Below are 20,877 nucleotides of genomic sequence, written 5' to 3'. Positions count from 1 at the left end.
GCTGCACCTCGATCCATCGATAATATCAGCCGCAGAAGACGCAGTGGAATCGCGAAATCTGCTAGCTATCTTTCGAAGCATGTGCGCCATTCTCGGAGGTGGCCATTTTTGCTTTCTACTTTGACGATCATGGAATTTCTGAGTGCGTTCAAGAATTAACGCCTGGTGGGGAAAAAGCGAGCTGCTTAGAAAACAGAAATATAGTTCTCCTCTTTCACGTCCTATGGCGCAGAGTGTCCGTGAGTGGCACGGAAGGTCTCGAAAGGGGTGTTTCAAACCATCGATAGCGGGCGGCCATTTTTGCTTTCTACTTTGACGATCGCGAAAACTTGGGAGCGCATTCAAAATCCACCACCTGGGGGGGGGAGCAAACTGCTTACGAAACAAAAGAATAGTTCTCCTCCTTCATTTGCGATGGCGCTTTGTGTCCGTGAGTGGCACGGAAGGTATCGAAAGCGGCATTTCAAACCATCGTTAGCTGGCTCAATGGGCGCAGTACGGAAAGAATTAAGCTGTCACAGGACAGATATGACTCTGAGCAACATCTAAATGTACTCACCACTGCAGCGACTTTACAATAAGAAAGATGTTTTACTAATGGTAATGGCGTCAAACTTGTTTCAGGTTGCTTAATGGTATGGTCCCAACTTGACGGCCAGGGTGAAAATACCAGGTGTTGTAGCTGTCACACTGTAGAGTCCGCAAACGGTGGGTTTAGTCCTGCAAAAGGTTGCAACAGATGTATCGTGCCACCTTGCAAACCTCAAAAATTGAGTGGTGCCTTTGAACAATCTGGCTCTCTATTGTAGAAAATAATGAGGAGAAGGAAAAATGAAAGCAGATGGAAAGATAGCTTGTTCCTGGTGGGAGCTGAACCCACAACCTCTGCATTACACATGCGTTGCATTACCAATTGTGCTACGGCGATGGCCATAAATGCATCCACTATCTTGGATATTTATGTGTACTAGATCTAGCCCTGGGAACTAGCTAACACTCCCGATCAAGCACACACTCCAGATCTAGCACACATAAATACCTCGCTGGCTAACCTTCCTGGACTATATGTAGTACACATAAATACTCATGGTAGTGGCCGAATTGATGGTCATTGCTGTAGCAGAACCGGTAGTGCAATGCACCCGTAATAAGGAGGTTGTGGGTTCAGCGGCCACTGGCGATTTTTTTTTGCACCTTCATTTTCCCTGTTCTTATTACTTTCTACATTTAAATTTCAACCTCAGCTAATTACCTTTATGCTTTCCTTGGCTTCATTGCCTTTCGGCTTCATATGGCCATGATTACCAAAAATCGGTTCCCCTTATTGTCATTATTTATTATATTGCATTACAGAAAGTCTGTTGGTAGCAGACATTAACAGCTCATGGCACGCTCAGTGGACACATGGGCATGCAACAGTTTTTACAGCTTTCAGGCATCACACACACACACTGAACAAAACATTGTTCATGGCATTTTAATGTTTATTGCAGTGACGCTTGCAGTAGCTGTGATGGGAACAGCTGCACCAATAGCACCAAATTGTGTCAAGAGGTGTGTTATGCGTAATCCTGCTCGAAAATGGCATTGTAGTGGAAAATTGCACTGAGCCTGTGCCAAGGGAAGCATAAGAACGAAAGCCTCGTTTCATTGATAGTGCCTTGCTGGTAAACTTAAAGCACCCTATCATTATCATCCTTGAAGTTGACAGAGCAGCCATAGCCATGGATATAGCCAATGCCATCAGTCCTCCATACACTGTTTTGTGTTTTTGTTGCATTTCTCTTAAGTGGAGTTTCCATTGTATTGCCGCTATGTGGTTTCGTGTCTTGTTGCTTGTGCTGTTTGTGCTGAAGTTTGGTGTTTGTGATATTAGCATGGTATGGAGCACGAGGAGGATGTCGGATCAAAGGAAGCTTTGGGTAACATCTGGTCTGAAGCCGTTTTGGTGTAGTTGTTGACAGTGATGCTTTAGAAATATTTCATAATATGCATACTCAACCACTGAGACATAATTTGCCCATTAGCCTGCACGATCAGAAGGGCACATTCCGCAATTGTAACTTAAACAGGTTTCACATGTTCTACTGCACAGTGGTGCAACGGAGAAGCTGTGCGCATTAGCAGTTAAGAAACCTGTGGACGTCTTTACTCTGAATTCCATTTATTCGCGCATGTCCTATGGCTTGGTCTTCTTGACGTGTGTTAATTCTGTGATCTTTATTATTTTTTTCTTCGCTCGCTCTAAGCACACCAAATGCCGCTCACTCGAAGCTCACCAAATGCACAAAATCTGTCGCAAATCGATATGGTAGAAGCGACTTTATACCACAATATACGTGTAGGGAAAGTAATTCTATCAAAATTTTTAAAAGTTTGGCCGTTTTTTTTTTCTGAATACATTATTCGTGGGAATAAAGCTGGCTCCAATAGTATATTTATTGACTATTTCAATTTTTATTGAGAAAATATCTGCAGTATAGATGTACATTGGACACTGGCAAAAGTGCTTGTCATTGTCTTAAATCATTTCTCTGCCTGCGCCAAAACCTGCGCCAAAAAAGCAACTAGCTGTTCCATCTAGCTGTTCCAACTAGCTGTTCCGAAAACAGCGAATCCGTCTCTCCTCACATCATACAGGCCAATATCTTTACTATGCACATGCGCGAAAATCCTCGAACACATAATTTTTAAGCACATTTCTGCCTTTCTTGACGACAACGCAATAATTGACGCAAGACAACATGGTTTCCGGCGAGGTTTTTCAACTGTAACTCAGCTCGTAGAAACAGTTCATGACTTAGCGACAGCTTTAGATAGACAAGGCCAAATAGACTTAATATTTCTCGATTTTGAAAAAGCATTTGACCGCGTCTCTCACTCCGAACTACTTCTTAAACTAAAACCTATTTTAAAGAACGACGCCTTAGTTAACTGGCTTACAGCATACCTTTCATTACGCAAACAAAGTGTTCAGGTCAACGATGCAGCTTCAACACCCGCAACTGTAGACTCAGGCATTCCACAGGGATCAGTGTTAGGGCCGCTCCTCTTTCTTATCTTTATCAACGACGTCATCAGTAACATACGCGTCAAGATAAAGCTTTTTGCAGATGACTGCATTTTGTACAACGAAATACGCAATTCAGATGATCAGGAAGCTTTAAACACCGCGCTGTATGAAATACAAACCTGGTGCTCGAAATGGCAGATGAGTATTAACCTCAAAAAGACTGTTGCAATGACCATTACTCGCAAAAAGAATCCCTTAACCCCTACTTATAGCATTAACAACCAGCCTTTATCAGTTGTGTCCACGTACAAATACTTGGGATTAGTATTAACATCAGATCTTAGGTGGAATGAACATGTAACATACATTTATAATAAAGCAATGAAGAAACTAGGTTTTTTAAGGCGATCAATAGGAAACGCTTCACCTGAAATAAAACTCTTAGCATATAAAACATTCATCCGACCCATTATAGAATACGCTGCGATTGTCTGGGATCCGCACACACTAACCAAAATCACTAAAATTGAGAAAGTCCAAAGAAAATCAGCCAGGTTTATTTTCAATTCGTACAGCTGGCGCACATCTCCATCATCCCTTCTAGAAGCTGCAGAACTGGAAAACCTTGCAATAAGGCGTTACCGGGACAGAATGAAATTTTTTTTCTTACTGTATAACAATAAATTAGGAATAGATAAAACAGCATATATTCTGCCGGCTAGTCACCGTCACACGCGCTCTTATCACAACAAAAAGGTTAGAGATTTTACCTGCAGGACTAACGTACTTAAAAATTCTTTTTTCCCACGCGCGATTTCTGAATGGAACGCACTACCTGCCACAACTGTCGAATGTCCAACGGTTTCATCCTTTGTTTCTGCACTTTGTGAATAAACCATAGCGTTCATCTCTCGTTTTTACTAATCAAATCATGATTTTGAAAGGTTTCTCTTATGTTGTTGTTTTTTATGCAGATTCCTGTTCAGTGTCTGTTATCTTGTTTGATCTTATTTCATATATGTTTTTTGTTATTTCAAATGCCTGCTCCTGCCTAAGGCCTGGTAACAAGGCTGGCAGTAGTTGTAAAATAAATAAATAAATAAATAAATAAATCATTGCAATAGATGTTCAACAGTGGGTGGACAAAGGGTGCTTGTGTACCAGTTGCTGTTGTGGGACAATGTGCACTACAACCAGTGCTTCAGCCAAGCTGACCACAGCACATGCCGGTAGTTCTTAAAAACTTGATAATTTTCATTTTTTAAAGGGAAATTTTTGGAAGAGGCACTTTTTGAGGCAGCATCAACTGAACTGCCTGTCCAAATTTATGGCCAGGTATAGCAGGAGAGCACTTGTCGTTGATTACTAAAACCCTAAAAGGCTTGGGTTTCTTTTTGCCGCAGCCTACTTCCTGTTCGAACTTTGCTTTTCCCTAGCCACAGTCATTGAAAGCAGGTTGTAGCTTAATGTGAAGCCAAAACTCTGTTTTGATGTTCAAACTCTGCCTTTGCCTTTTTTTTTTTGAGAAACTGTCTTTTAATATGTCTGACAAATGTCTATTCCTGTGCACAATGCTCGTTCTCTTGTTTTAGTGGTTTCTAGTTTAGGCTACTCACAATGTTAGCAGCCAAATGATATTTCAGTGATAATTCTGTGCATTACTGTTCAAATATTAAAACTGAAATTTTTATTTTAACAGAAAGGTTAAACATTTTCAGTGAGCTAACAATATATAAGAATTAGCTAGCATAATAACTTGTAAAGAGTATATATATATATATGTAATTAGTAGTACACGCCACAGTGGCTTAATGACTGTGGTGGAGGTCGCGGGGTCGAATCCCGGCCACAGTGGCTTCATTTCGATGGGAGAGAAATGCAAAAATGCCCGCATCCCAGGCGTTGGGGGCACGTTAAAGATCCCCTGGTGGTCAAAATTAATCCGGAGTCCTCCACTAAGGCATGCCTCGTAATCAAACCGTAGTTTTGGCACGTAAAACACCAGAATTCAATTCATTTTTTAGTGGTGGCAAGTAAAGGCTGACACATGTTGACTTTTAATACTGCATAGAATTTAAATTATTGCAGAAATAAATATATTGACAGTATTTTGTGCAATGCATTCATCAAACAATCTTGTAAAAATGAATTCTTTTAATGAATTGCATAAATTCTATTTTACAACTGTGTTTGTTTCTTGATGTGGGGCAACTAAGGTGTTCATATAATTTTCAGGCTACACAAGATCGAAACAAGCTTGCTGAGGAATTTGATGAAGCTACGTTCAGTGACAGTGCTCTAACAAGAGAAGTACATCAACCATCACGGCCATGGAAAGATGCTGTAACATCTGTGAAGTGCCCTCGCAAGGCTCGTGAGGTGAGAGCTCTCGTAATTTCTTCTTGGTAAAAAAAATTTAGAGTAAAGGATTATGCTAAGGAGTAAAATAGATGAACTTCATGGTTTTAAGTAATCTGTACAGCATGCTTTCAAACTAATTTGGGTATGTATGTAGCTGTTTGCCATACTTGACGATAAACATTTCTGTAATGACTGCGTGCAGTTAAATCTTGATAAAACGAAGTTTCAAAAATCGGCACTTATTACACAGAATTTCTTGTTATATTGAAGTATCATATATTGTGCAAAGACATGCTGCCTATGTAGGGTCGGCCTGCATTCTTGCATCGTATGTACGTCGCTTTCCGAAGGTGGCACCTACTGCCCTGCAAGTACTGTGCATGTTTCTGCAGTGAGCTTTCACCACTTTCGCACAACCTGAGATGCGCATATAAGAGTGTTGTTGACTAAAACATGCATTTCTCATAACCTTGATAGCATATTATTGTGCAGCCTTGCATGTGACGTGACGTCCGAATGCGCATCCAAGGATGGCTCTGCCTTCTAACACAATTGTGATTCGTCCACAAACAACCGCATGTAATTAAACCATTTCGCCACTGGCACCCACATTACAGTTCTGCTTTATTGCCTTGCTCTGTCTTTGGAACAGTGATGAAATTTCATTACCTTGAAACTGCGGATAAATACAGTTTATCACTGTGCTTATTCTAATATAAGGCAAGGCTTTTTCTCGGAATCCTTAGCCTTGAAGTCGCCTCCCACCTTATATGTAAGGCTGATAGATTCAGTCACTGTTGCAATATGGTGGCAGCAGTGCCACATTTAGGGCAATCCAGTTTTTAGAGGGCAGCTCGAATTGTAGCAACTAATAAACATTGGCAGGTGTGGTAGTACCGTATTTTTGTGCTATGACCCACACCAACAATTAGAATAAGAGTTTGGCAGCATGTTACACTCCTGTAACACGTAAAGATGAAAGCCTGCTGCACACTTGGTAATGCATTAAGCTATACGATCGGAAGAGTCAGACTCCTTGCAAGACGTAACAAGTCAGTGTGAAGCACACATGTGGCGCTTTAGGTCGACCTCCTCAACGACACATGCAAGCACTTAATGCAATGCCTAAAGGTGCACCATGCTTGTCGCTAGTAAGTGTTAGAAATGTGTAACACAAACCGAACACAATTATGTTGCATCCTCTCAGTAGGGGAAAGTAGCACTCGCGGTCGAATGCCTTGCTTCCGCCGCTTCGCATGTCGCACCTCATTTCTCGCTTGGTGAGCATCCTTGGCCGTAGCGTACTTCCGGGGCCTACCACGAATTCGCTAGGCCCCGGGCAAGTGTCCTCCCTCATGGTCTCTCTCGCTTTGCACTCGACTGTCACCACAACCACCACCGCCACCGCCGCATGACGTCAGCGACGAAACACTTGTTTCTTTGTCCGCACGCTGCTCACTCGGAGACGGTCATGTGGTTTTTTTTGTACCGCTCAAGTAGCTGGTGCATTTTTTTTTTCAAGGCCATCACGCAATGAGCGACTTCAGGCTTTTGCCTTAAAATTTTAATACTAAATTTAACAGTAAATTTGACAGAACCCACCCTTTGTGGTGTAGGTTCACGGCAGTGTGGCGTACTCTGCTGTGAAGTCACACCACAAGGCAAAATTTGCATTTAACCTGACCCGATTATTTCAATTATTCTAGGGGCTTTCGATTATACTGTATTTAGGACAATCTCTGCTGATTCTAAATAATCCATTGGCCTTATACAGCTAAATACCCAGCCTTATACAGTTAAACCTCAATATAAAGAAGTATTTAATTTGTTATAACTTCTTGTCCATGGAACACCATGCATTTTGAACATCGATATACCGAAGTGTGTTTATATATGATTTAAGTATAATGAAATTTTACTGTCACAGCAAGGGACCGCAGAGACAATAAATGGAAACTTTTGCAGCAGGTGCAGATAGTCAAGTGATTGAATTATAAGTGGTTGCTAAATTGAGTGACGCACGACCAAGAGCGACTGACTGCTGAGGCGAAGATATCATTAACATGGCATGAAACTGCATCTTTGGTTGCCAACTCTCAAATTTACACACAGTAATCCCTCATTATAACGAAGTCAGCAGGATGGCAAAAAAATTTGTTATAAATGGTCATTCGATATAAGCGACCACTCGAGAAAAACTAAAGCAGTCGAGCTATAATTGTGCCACAACTACGAGGAAGTCAAATACAATGTATTCAGTGAAGCAAAACTTTATTCAGGTGCAAAAAAGGAAGTGAGCTTTGCCTGTTTCAAGTTCTTACCGGGTGCAAGCAACCCCTGTTCTAATTTGACCAAGCATTGAATGAGGTTGTTGTTGCCGCCCATGCATTCGACCTTATTTCGCAGCAGACGTAGGTGCTTTCGTGTCTGCACCATAGTTCATATTTTATGTGGCTTTTCATCCGCCCGCTCTTCGTCCTCATCGGGGCTACCAACAGTGTCAGTTAGTATCTCCGCTTCCGTCACTGGGTCGACCACGGGAGCAGCAGCGTCAACCAACACAAATGTCTGAAAGGGGTCAGCAATTTTATGAACAGCCTTGTACAGATTGCTGCAATTCCGGTCATTGTCAGGCTGGTCATCGTCAAGGTCGCTGACGACTGCGCAGGAAGAGCCGTCGTGCGCAAAGCAGTTGGCAACCTTCTAAGGTGCAAGCTCTTTCCATGAAAAGTTCAGCAAATAGATAGCACCAAGCAAATCAATGTTGTACCTCTTGCTGGCACCATACGCTGTGAGCATGCACTGCAAAAGAGCCTTGCAGTTCAGTTTCCAGGTTGTCTCAATGATGCCCTGATCCATCGGTTGCAGTACTGTGGTTGTGTTTGCAGGCAAAAGTTTCATAGCGATTGCCTTGATGTTGTCAATCTTCTCGTGGCTCGGACAATTCTTAGTTATGAAAAGCACTTGCCGATTCTTTGTTTCAAACTGTCTATCCAGAAGGCGCACGTAGTCTTCAAAAATAGCAGCAATCATCCATGCTCACTTGTTACTTCTATAGATGCATTCCTTGGGAGTAGTTGCATTTCGGAAGCACCACGGCTTCTCCGCCTTCCCCAGTATTAACAAGGGAAGCTTTTCCTCACCTGTTGCATTGGCACCAAACAGCACCCAGACTGCTCCTTGCTCTATTTTCCTCCGGGTGAGGATCCGGCAGCGGTAGTGAATGTGTGATTCAGTAGCATCTTGTGGAAAAATGCAGTCTCATCTAGGTTGTAGATGTCTTTGTCTTCATATTTTTCAAGTAGAGCTTGGAGCCAATGTTGGAGCCATACGTCTGTTTCATGGTTCACGACTGCGCTTTCGCCAACAATCAACTTCAAGGTCACGTCGTGTCGTTTCTTGAACCGCTCAAGCCAGCTATTGCAGCATTTGAAATCTTTATGGCCCATTCAGAGAGCAAGAGCTTCAGCTTTTGCAGTAAGTGCAGGTCCATGTACGGAAAGAGTTGCACTCCTAACATTCTTCAGCCACTCTATAGAAGTACACCTTCCACTTCGGGGTATTTTGAACCACGATTCCTCTTTCTCTTTGCTGAGAAGCTCTTTTCAAAGCCATCCAGAACAGCTTCCTTGTTTTTCAATACAGTTGGTAAAGTAGACGGCGGTATGCCAAATTCCTTCGCGATCTCAGTTTCTGTCGGTCGTCTTTTTCCACTTTTTCTATCAGCAGAACTTACTGCTCCAAGCCGGACACTTTCGCCTGGAGACTCATGGTGATGGAGCCATTTATCACTGTAGACCACAAAAGCACATGCGAGGCATGCCTAACGAAGCACTCCCAATAACACACATTCACATGGCCTGCAGCACGGATACAAACGCATGTGCCGTCGGCATCAAAGTGACTGAATGTGGCGGGCGACGCAGAAGGCAGAAGCTTATAAACATCATCAGGGCACCTTGCTTTTCTTGTCAGTGCGCGCTGGTGATGGTGACGATTGCAATGGCGGGCTTGGGATCAGCTTCACAGGTAGCGGAAAAAATGCGATCGTAGTTGTGGAGACCAAGAAACAGGAATTGCGGAAGGGCACCCGTTGATGGAAGATTGTGCTTGGGAGGGCAGGCCGGAAGAGGGCAGCTTTGGAGGAGCGACGTTGAAACTGGCAGCAAGGAGGTGAGGAGTTGACATGAAGGCAAGTGAGAGGAGTGACTGGCGTCCAAACGGCTTGCAGACTGGAGAGTGAATGAGGAGGGGAAAGCTGTGGCCGCTTTTATAGGGGGTGGGTGTGGAAGTCACGGAAGACTATGAGAGTATTGCGCTGGAAAGCACCGCAAATACTGTGGCTCGAGTCTCAGGTTGTGTTTGTTGTGCTCAAAAAACGATTAGCCGCTCATTGTGGGTATGCAGCGCGATCATGAAAACTGAACGGTTTTGCAGTAGGGGCTTTGCATGATCACTGGGCAATTTTTTACCGAGGTGTGCAGCTGTGAAGTTTGCAAAATGAGAGTTTTTCAGCGCACCATTGTCGACGACACTGCTAATTCTACGGTTTGAGTGTCAGTGTTCACGCACCGTCGCGTCTGCACCATTGACAAATGTCTAGGAATGAAATTCAATGACCCTACCACACATTTAGACCGTTTGTCTAATGTTGATGGCGTGAATTGAGCATGATTGGTTTGAGAAAATTGCCGGGGAAACACCAGCTTGTGTCGACCCGCCATGTTGACAGCCTGACTTACCGTTGGCAGTGCTTGGATTTTTCATGTTTTCGGCAAGTTAGCAGTTGATTTTCACTGTCAAAAGTGTAACGAAGCTAGGGGCGGTGTTTTATTGCGATGCAGGGTGATTATGGCGAGCAGCACACAAGTTTCTAGGCCACCCCAAAGTCGTCTTCCCGGTTTGTTAACATAGCTCTTTGCGTTGAACATGGCCCTTATAATCGGGGAGACACTTCTTTTGTGCTTTTCAGCATGTTTCAGCGCCAGAAGTATTCTTTAGAGCAGTAAAACTTGCTCATCAAGAGAACCCCATGGAATGCTATGGCACAAGCCTGCCTGTGGTTTTTTACCACGATTTTTCAACATCGCAAAGTGTCAGGAAAACTTTATTTTTGTGTGTATTATATCACGGGGGACACCAGCGATGCGAGTGCAACTGAGATTAACGGTTCGGGCGCACTGCACGATGGAATTTGACAGCTTCCGTTCACTCCACAGTAAACAGCTGGGAGCACTCAGCGTAAGCTTGTACCCGTTACTAGGCGGTCATTGGTCATGGGTTTGGTACTTTTGTGGCCTGTTCTGTGCCTGCATGGGACTAATTCATCGGCAGTATTAACTTGACACTGCATGTGCAAAAAATTCTTCGCTCTAAGCGAGTCAAGCTCTTTGTGTGCTTCAAGTAATGTGGCTTAACCCTTTGAGGGTCGAATTATTTTGAAAAAAACTTTCCCAGGTGGTCAAATTACTTTGTTGCGGATCTTGAATGTACAAGATGTGTAAAGTCGGGAATAAATAGTAAAAAAAAAATTAGGAAGAGTATTTTGGTGTCGGCATCACTCAGAACTGCAAAATGTTCAATAGTATTTCAGAGTGTGGTACTCCTTGAAACATGGGTCTCCGCACAGCGCCTTATCGCAGTCTGCACACCTAAAATGCATGTATGTTCATCTCTTGGAGCGACGAGTTGTGTTGGCGCACACATGACATCTCTGCGTGCATGCTGCTGCCTTGGGCAGAGGTCTGAGGCACCCTCTTGCGTAAGCGCCTCGCCACAGAGAGCGAGAATACCTCGTGAGTGGCGGTGACAAACAAGCTAAGAGCAGCGCCAATCAAGATAGAAATCAACTTCCGCCGCACCTGCGATAGCGTGACGACAAAGAGAAAAATCACGTTTTGCGCGGCTCCGCTGCGATCACGCGGAAGAACCGAAACCGCGAAAGCGCGTTGCCCCTGAGAGTGAGAATACCTTGCGAGTGGCGGTTATAAACAAGCTAAGAGCAGCACCAATCAAGATAGAAATCAACTTCCACCGCTTCTGCAAGAGAGTGCCGACAAAAAGAAAAATGACGTTTCGCGCGCCTCTGTTGCGATCACGCGGTGAAACCGAAATCGCAAAAGGGGTGTTGCCGCAGTCTGCACAATGCGCTGAAGCTAGAAATCAATTCCTTTTATCTCCCCAAGAAGGTAGCGCACATTTCAAACGCTTCTTATAAATCCTAAAAGGCGGCAGCACCTCCCAGTGAGCACGCATTGTCATTATCGCGCGAAATTTCAAACGGAGGGTCGAAACCGTACCCGTATGGCAAAGACCTTGTGGGACAGAAAACCGCCGCTGTCCATGTACGGCAAAAACCTTCAAAGGGTTAAAATGCATACGATTGGGTCAGGACCAGAAAAAACTTCTAATAAAGCGATATTTTGAGTAAAGCAATTTTGTTATAAAAAGGGATTACTGTAAGTGTATGTTTTTCTCATTCAAATTTGCTTTTTCCAATTTCTCGATAATTTGGAAAATTTTTCGGCCCCTTCCATGTAAGAAAAATCCGTCCGCACCTCTACTTATTTGTATAAAACATCGAATTTCAATATAACAGAGCAAATTGCCTTTACTAACTTCGTTATATCAAGATTTAACTGTATTAGTGTGTGTACATAGTAAGTTCTTTTTCTCGGGTTCCCCAACTGCACCCTCGCCTTATAATCGAATAAATACGATATTGAGTCTAAAAATATGTGGAGTTCTATGGACATCAAGTTATGAAAAGTAAGACAATATTTTCTGTTGAGGATTTAATAGGTTCGTTACATTGAGGTTTAACTGCATATCTCATGCATATAACCACTGCATATGTATCTCAACTATGTCGTGTCTTCTTTTTTTTCTGTAGCTCTACACAGTGGTCCGCAATGTGAAAAAGGCCTATCAATGCCATGAATCGGGAGAAACCCAAGAATTCAATGACGACATTGATTACCTACTGGAGGGAGTGCAGCCTGGCAATCCCATAGGAGCTAGATGTCTGAGGTAAAGCAGGATACATGGCTTCTAGTTGTAGTTGATTATAGTTAAGAGCTTTCAAGTGATTGTAAACTCCGCCAAGTGTGAATGCACTTGGTGACAATTGCATGTAGGTTTTGTAGCAATTTGCCATGGATTTCAAATTCCTGCACTTCCACCATTGTATTGCAGTTACTTAGTAAACTGGCTATGCTTTCAGGTCCGTAGTTTTGTATATGCTGTATTTGCAGTGTTGTTGGCCTGGCATCTAAGTGCATGGTTCCAGCATTCCGGATGCACCTACGAGCTCATGGAATTGTGTGCAAATTCTTCAGTGCCTTAACTGATGCCCCTTCTGATCCAGTGAGTATCAGTGTTTATTCTTTTTCCTTTTGCACGCTTATCACGCTTTTGCACGCTTACCAGGGAAGGTCAGAGTGAACTCTAGGCTATTAATAAATTTTGGCACTAGGAAAGGAGTTAATGCAGCTGTTCAACATAAAGCGGACTAGTTGCAGTGATAACAGTAGGAAAACATGTTAGATGCACCGAGTCACAGTGCAGCATAACATTCGTTTGGCAGTTCTTTTACGTTAGGTTTGGACTGATTTGCACAAATTGTACTGAGTCAAAGTGTTTGCTGTTTTCACACTTGCTCATCCTAATTGCAGGCAGCACTGTGCTCTGGAGCTTAGAGATACAAAGGCTTGATCTATTGCTACTGGAAGTTTAGCGTTTGTGGAACGAACAGTTGGCCTTTTTGATCATCAGATTTGACTCTTATTATAGACCCTATTACATTTCCTGTTACAATTATTTTGGAGAAGTGAGAAAAAATTTGGAGGACGCTTCAGTTTTGCCTTTAAGAGTGGAACGCGATAGCATTCAAAGGTCTCTGACTGCTTCTCACACTTCCTGGCAACTGCAGCGTATGTAACCGTAATGCTTACCGGGAAACACTCGCGGTGAACACTATGCATGAAGGCGGGCTTTCTGGTAGAAATGCGGTCTCTTTTATGGGCCGCGATGCGGTGCAAATGAGTGCCATCTGGAAGTGTTTCAAGGAAGTGGGCGCGCTGCTTCGTGGACTCTGAGATATTTGTGTGCTGGGGTGCGCAAATGACGGACACCGTCTCCGGTCTATGCATTGTAGAAACGCTGGAAAAGGGGTTTGTTTGAGTTTTTGTGTAACAGAATCATGTTTTCTTGTATATTCAAATTACAATACAAGAGCTATCGTGTCTGTAAGTTGTGTGTAAATTGTAGTTTACAATTTTCCCATGTATTTTAGCTTGAGGAATTCAATTACTTCAGTCAATTCCTTGTGTCACATGGAAGGCCTGGGTATGCGTGGTTTGAAAATCTTTTTGCCAAAACGAAGTCTGATGCTGGATGCAGGATGCCCACAATGACACCAGATTTTCTGTGACACGGGCTCCTTAACGCTCTCACATTAAAACTTGTTCTTGTTTTGGTTATGAAAAAGTAATGGCTAATGGTCTATGATTACCGTATAGTATGTACACACCCAAGGCTTGCTGCTTGGTAAAGTACAGACTTTTTTTTTCATGGGCACCACCATATTGTGTAGGCAGTGGTATCTTCTATGAGCTGTCGCTATGCTGGCTTGGGCAAATGCACGGTGTTGTTGTACGCCAGGTATATGCTTGGTGGCAGTTGCTGATGTTTGTTTTCGGGCTTGCATGGTGTACTTAGCATGACACGGGGTGTTCTACATTAGAAACAATTCTGTGCAACGCATTGAAGTGATTTAACTTGGCATGGCGAGAGTTTCTGCTGCCAGGGAGGCAGACGGAGCACGCAGCACGATATGTGTTTTTGTGCTTAAGCCTACAATCAGCCTTGGAGATCAGTTGTGTATTTCTAAAAATTATTTTCACAAATGTGTCCTTACTGCAACATTCTCCCTGTACAGTGAAACCTCGTTAAACCGTAGTCGGCCGGAGCTGGGAAAAAGTACGTACTAAACGGTAGTACTGTTTAAGCGAAATAGCATGAGATCGCCTACTTACCTGTCGAAAACGGAACTCGGAGAGAGTGCGATGAAAGGGAAAAAAACATGCAGTATTTATTCACTTCGCGGGACGTAAGTGTTATTTTCGTTTGATGTCGCGATGGCCTAGCACGACGACAGCGGCCTCAAACTTTCTGAAGCTGCGTGCCAGCTTCTCAGCCAGCCCCCATACCCCCCTCCTCTCGGCAAACACTCGCACGGCAGATTCCTCGTTGGCGTTACGTCCGTGCACGCGCGCAGTAGTGCTGCATAAGTCCCGGGGCGCCTTTTTCATTGCCGGGTGCCGGAGTTCGGAAAACTTTTCATTTGGAATAGTTACGTTATCGCGCCCCTGTTCTCCTTGCGACGATCGCATTCATGAGGCTGACGTAACACGCAGCTTCTGCCACTGTTGGGCCTGAATAGCCCGTGCTGTCACTTTCCGTGTCGTCCTCATCACTGTCGCTAGTTGACACTTCGGCAACAACAGCGGCAACGATGGTGAAAAGTCGAACCTCGTAGCCGACATCTCTTCGCGGTCGCAGCAGCGCTGCCGAGCAACTTCGCATTCCAAATGCCACACACTGTAGTCAACAGCAGATCCATGTCGCGGGCCAGCGCCGACTTCTTCGTGTCACGTTCGGTAGCACGGACGATGTCTAATTTTTCTTCTATGCTGAGCACCCGGTGTCTTTTTTATCCTAGCTTCGGCATGACGCGAGTCCTCGCTTGCACGACGCCGCAACGCTCTCTGGCACGGCGTCCATGCGGCGTCGAAATGATGTTGATGTTGATGCGGCTTCACGTGCAAACGCACAGGGCGCTTGGAGGCCGTTGTACCGATCTCTGAGGCTTGTTGTTCTGCCGGGCCGCCCGATGGAGACGACGCACCGCCGTGTTCGCGCGACGAAAAGTGGAAACGCTACGTTTTAACCGATGCGTACGCAATAGGCTGGTGCGGTTTATGCGGATACAAAATACATTATGTTCAATGGCCGCTGAGTCGGGGAATTGACTTTACTACTTTTAAACCGAAACTACTGTTTAAGCGGGTACGGTTTAACGAGGTTTTACTGTAATTGTAAGCTGTGGTTTAGCGACAGTGAGTAGTTAAGAAATATACATGAAGATGATAACAGGTGTGGGTAACGCTCTGCTATGGAATAAGTTCTGCTGCTTACTTAAACAAGCGTTCAAATTGTAATGTTTGGATACAGTGTGCAACTACCTCATTTGTGGGATTTAGTTTCCACCCACAAATAACATAGTTTTGGTTAGTACTAATAAGAGCATACCGTACAATGTGGATACCACTTGTTGAGGGATCGAGTGGCTGGCTGTGGCCTGCGCAAACGTCCGAGGCAGTGGTAGCTGCTGGATTACAGATCTGTTTGTCCTTGATGCATGGGCTGAGCAAGCAGCATGACCATGCATGGTCTTATTAAGACATCACCCGTGGTTGCTTTTTGTTCTCTTTTCCCTCCCTCGAGAGACGTTGACCGAATCGACCGATTGAGCACTCTGGACAAGCATGATTCAAATTTTACAAACTACAATGGGATGAAAGCTGATTTTTCTGTTAGTCTTGATCAGCTTGTCCTCTGCGATGCACTCACCCATTTTACGGAAATTATGTCTCAGTAGCCATCGCATTTTTTTTATGTGATCTCCTTTGGATATTACAGCTTTGCAGGGTAAAGAGGCAATCCAAAAGCACAAAGCTCATGTATCATGCATGTTTACCAACTGCAGTGATCGCTGTGTTGAGCCACAGCATCGGCCTCTTACAGGAGGCTAGTATAGACATAGCATAGTAGACTTGAAATGCATGAAAATGATGTCGATGGCTGAAGCAAATATTCTATCACTGTTGGTGCTTAGGTGTTTCGGGGTTTCATTGGGTTAGGTGTACACGAGCAGTCTTACGTTGCAGTTCCCCCGCCAAGGGATCACATAGTGAGATTTTCCTATTCACACTGGCACTTCACATATGCTGCTGCTCTTCGTTGAGTGGAAACCAATACAGCCAAAATAGTTGACAATGTGTACACACACCGTGGCTGGCGATGCATGTCGCATGTTTGCACAGCCCCCAAAAAATTTGCATACTGTAGTTACTGTTGCACCCAAAAACTACAGTTTCCCCCTGATGATTTTGTACGAACTGGAATCACGTAAATTTTCTCACAGAACAAGCTTAAAAATCTCCAAATCATTCTGCTGCATGCTATGGCAACGCATTCAAGCAGGGCCATGCCAACTCACACAGGCCAGGAAGGAGGAAAGGCTCACCATGCGCTAATTGCCAGACCTTTCCTCCCCACCCAAGAAATGTCCTCACCTGATGAAATAGTCTATAGGACTGTACAGTGAAACCTTAATACAACAAAGTTCTACTTGTAGCAAAATAAACCATTGCTAATTTTGTTAAAATTAGGTTTCTACATTTCAGCAGTGAAAGTAATTTTTTAGAATCTGAAGACAGTCCTGACGGCTGTTGTCGTGCCAATAAGCATTTATCAACAACACCCTGAAAGAAACTAGTGCAATAATTATGGGATCAAAAGCACTGGCATGTGCGGCAATGATCACATCGATCACAAAGCTTCAATGTTTCAAACCTATTGATAGCAGCCACTATCAGAAAGCGCCATGCAAACATGTGTGAAGGTCACGGCCCATCATCAGCTGTACAACAAAAGACCCACAACAAAAAACATTGGCCATTGTTAAAAAAAAATTTAATTTTGATATTAACTAAAAAAACTGATAAACAAATGGTGTGAATTCTAATGCTTGTGACAGGCCATTTATGCTTTATGCTTTTTTTTTTCGTCTCTATGCTTTCCTCTGTTTTGTTTTGCGTTGTCCAGATGCACAATTCTTTAGCATTTTGTATCAAATCAAATCAAATCAGAGTTTATTTCAAATACATTCTGACAGATCATGTTTGCTGGTCAGTCTAAGCACATCGTGCTTGTTAGAAGACCAGCCAGCACGTGGTACAGCTTTCAGTTGAGATATGAAGCATTATACAATTAACGTTCAAAATTATACAACTTCAAAGTAGATGTTCTAATATACAAAGAATAAATACTAAGTTTTCCAGTCGCGTAAGAATATGAATAAAAAATCACATATTACAATAAACAGTCGAATACCACTTCCTCACGTGTTTCATCATTTTACCTTTTGAGTTTATATCATACGGTGTTGCATCAAGTTCATTAAAAATATGGGGGACATAATAATTTGTTTTCTTTCCATAGTTTGTTAACACCCTTGGCTTAAAATACCTTTCTGTATTTCGTAACGCAACATCTTTTTTACCGATACTTTAAAAGAGTTTGAATAATAATAGCGTGTTACAACCATGTACTTAAATAGCTCCTGTACTGGAAGTGCTCCTAGAATTTTATACTTTTCTTCTCTGTCTGATTGTTCTAGTCCGGTTCCATAAGTTATGCTATTGACAATTCTTTTGACTGCGCAATCAATGGCTTGTTTTTTATAGTCAGAACATGTACCATATAACGTTATACCATTGTAATTACTGATTCTGCTAATGCCTTATATATAGTAACTTTTAGGTTGATAGGCGTTTTCCCACGCAGACTATACATCATGGCCGCGACAGCTCTTAGCTTTCCACAAACGTGTATGACATGGTTATTCCAGGTAAGATGCTGATCAAATAAAATTCCTAAATACTTAACCACACACTCAAACTGTAACGGTTGACAAATACAGGCGTTGCAATGGGAGGTGTGCAAATATACATTCATGTTAAATGAAAGCACCTTATGTGGATTCCTGAAGCAGTTTAGTTTTTTGATGATATAGGAAAATTGAATTGTGTGCGAACCAGTCTACGATGACTGATATGTCCTTTTGAAAGATTTGACATTCCGAGTTACAGTCACTCATTTGTAGTGCTATTGCAGTGTCATCAGCATACTGAAAAAGTTTTGATTTCAGTGGTAGAGGCCAAGATCTCAGACATATATATATTAGAGAGTATTGGCCCTAGCGTACCTCCTTGGGCACACCACACTTCATTAATTTGAAATTGCTGTAGCTATCATCTAGTTTAATGCATTGTAGTCTATCAGTAAAATAATTTAGAAAAAATTTATAGAAGTGACCTCTGAATACCAGATTCTTTAGCTTGTTCAGTAATATCTTAAGTACTACCGTGTCAAAAGCCTTTGGTAAGTTTAAAAATAGGACTAAGACTACATTATTATTTTCTATTGATGCACTAATATAGTCAGAGAATTCTAGCAGAGTAATTGTGTTTTTATTCTTTGTGAAACCAAACTGCGCCATGTTATTCAGGGAATACTTTTCGCAGAATGGTTGCATTACAGGGACCACATATTTTTCCATTATATGCGCTATGGACAATATCGTTATCGGTCTGTAATTTACACAATCACTCTTTCCATTTTTGTAGACAGGCCTTACGATTGAAATTTTCAGTTTTTTGGGTATTATGCCTGTTTTGAAAATTCTGTCTAGAATCTTTAAAAGTGCTTGTTTAAGCATGTGAAGTTAAAGTACAAATTTCCAGGGCGAATTTTATCAAACCCTGGTGGTTTGAACTTTGCCATGCCTTGAATTATCGGCCAAAGATCAACTTCGGTCATCGCTGGAAGATAAGCTGAGTGCGTGCATGTGCGTTACAGTTCGTATTCTAAATGTTGGCCACTTCCTGTTTCTTTGAGCTTCTCTGCTGCAGCAGTAAAAGTTTCATTAAATTTATTGCACAGCATTTATATGTTTTCATTTGGTAAATTTCTTTTTACGGTATCATCGACGCTCACTTGTTTGGATCTGCCCATTAATTCGTTTGCCCTAGTCCAGGTCTTCTTCACCTCCTTCTTGCATTCTGAAAATCGGCGCATCAAATATTTTATTTTTCCAGGCGTAACTTAGCTGTCACCGCGTTTCGTAAAGTTCAAAATTCCACTCTGTGCTTTTCGTTGCCTGGTTCTTTTCTACGCCTTTGCCAGGCTTTGTCTTTTTGAAAGCGCAACTCAATAATATCACTCATAATCCATTTCGTATTAGGATTTCTTTGCTTAATTGTTATGATTTTAGAAGACTTTACATATATCATCCTGAAAGTTTCAACAAATTTGGCATATAAACTGGCTTGGTCTAAATGTAAAAGTGAAATCCAATCTTTGTTCTTTATGTACATGCTAACTTTTTCATTGTCTATAATTTGTTTCTTTGTTCTTACATTGCAATCCTCAGTGTCATTATCAGATGTGACTACAAGTGATATAAAGTAATGATGTGCTAGTTTGACTTTAATTACGCCGCTTGCATAGCGCTGCTGTCTGAGCCGAATGGCAATATGATAAATGCAGGTTTTCGTTATTCTTGAACCCAAGTATTCCGCTCTGGTGTATTCATTAATTACATTTACCTGTCCATATTCTGCTAGCAAATTAAGATAATCTGTCACCGCTTTCCTCGACACTTGCTTTATGTCAATATTCAAATCCCCTACCAGTATAAGCTGCTGCTCATTCATGTACTTCTTCAACAGAGAGTTTAGCTCCTCTAGAAACAAATCTGTGTTCATGTTGGGAGGCCTGTATATTGCACATACAGTGTAGGTCACATCTACTTTACTTAGGGTGACAACAATAATACCCCTGTCAAGCGGGCAAGTTAAGTGCACTTACGGCGAGTGCACTCGGTTTTTAAGTGCACTTTCCCAAATCTTAATGTCGCAGCGGAGTGTACTCTCAGGTGAGTGCACTCAAGTCGGAGTACGTTCACGGAACGCACTTTGCTGGCCGAGTACGTAGCCTCGCCGCCAACGGTTTGAAGGAGTGCCTAGCCTCGCCGCCAACGCTTTCAACGACGCAAAATGTAATGCATAGAAAAAGGACACAGAAGTTCATTTCAGTTAGTGAACAGCTTTAAACAATATAATTTGTGTTTAGCGAGGAGCGAAACAGCACAATAAAGAAACGAATTAATCATGTACGCAACTAACGGCGCCAGAATGATGCGGCACTGCGGCGCCGCCATGTTCATTCAGTTCGTGTTTATTTTGGTGTGAAAGCGTGCTGACCATGCCGGTCGTGCTTTGAGACGTGTGCGTGGCATTTTGCAGTGTAGTTAAATATCGAACTCGCTGTCTTTGCTCATATATACTCGCTCATATTCTGTTCTAGCAGGATCAACTGCCGCCTCGCCGCACGCCGCCATGTTGTTTTGGATTTGCTAGGCATTCGTCTTGGCCAGCGTTGACTTGCAACAGATTTATAATAAAAAACGTCTTCGTTTTTTGTTGAGACAAATAGATGAAGTTTGTTTTTATATATAATTCTACTTAAAACAATCGCTTTTTAGCAGCTTTCTCTTGTTAATTTACATTCTTAAAAACGCGCTCTTAGTCTGTCGCCATTTTTTTTTTTACTGGGAGTGCACTCTGTTTTCCCGTTAAGAAGCGCGTTGCCTTAAG

At 42.7% G+C, this 20,877-nt stretch overlaps 1 protein-coding gene across 2 annotated transcripts in view; it reads left to right on the top strand.

Annotated features, from left to right (window-relative positions):
* Positions 1-20,877, top strand: part of wapl (wings apart-like) — a 120,939-nt gene that overhangs the window by 17,873 nt on the left and 82,189 nt on the right. For both annotated transcript variants that reach the window (XM_065451112.1, XM_065451113.1), the window contains exons 5-7: positions 5,249-5,392; positions 12,267-12,403; positions 12,628-12,739. In XM_065451112.1, coding sequence (XP_065307184.1) covers positions 5,249-5,392; positions 12,267-12,403; positions 12,628-12,739 — 393 coding nt within the window. The remainder of the gene's footprint in view (positions 1-5,248; positions 5,393-12,266; positions 12,404-12,627; positions 12,740-20,877) is intronic.

This window comes from Dermacentor albipictus, chromosome 1 (genome assembly GCF_038994185.2).
Source record: "Dermacentor albipictus isolate Rhodes 1998 colony chromosome 1, USDA_Dalb.pri_finalv2, whole genome shotgun sequence".
NCBI lineage: Eukaryota > Metazoa > Arthropoda > Arachnida > Ixodida > Ixodidae > Dermacentor > Dermacentor albipictus.
This window is presented reverse-complemented; position numbering and strand designations above follow the sequence as displayed.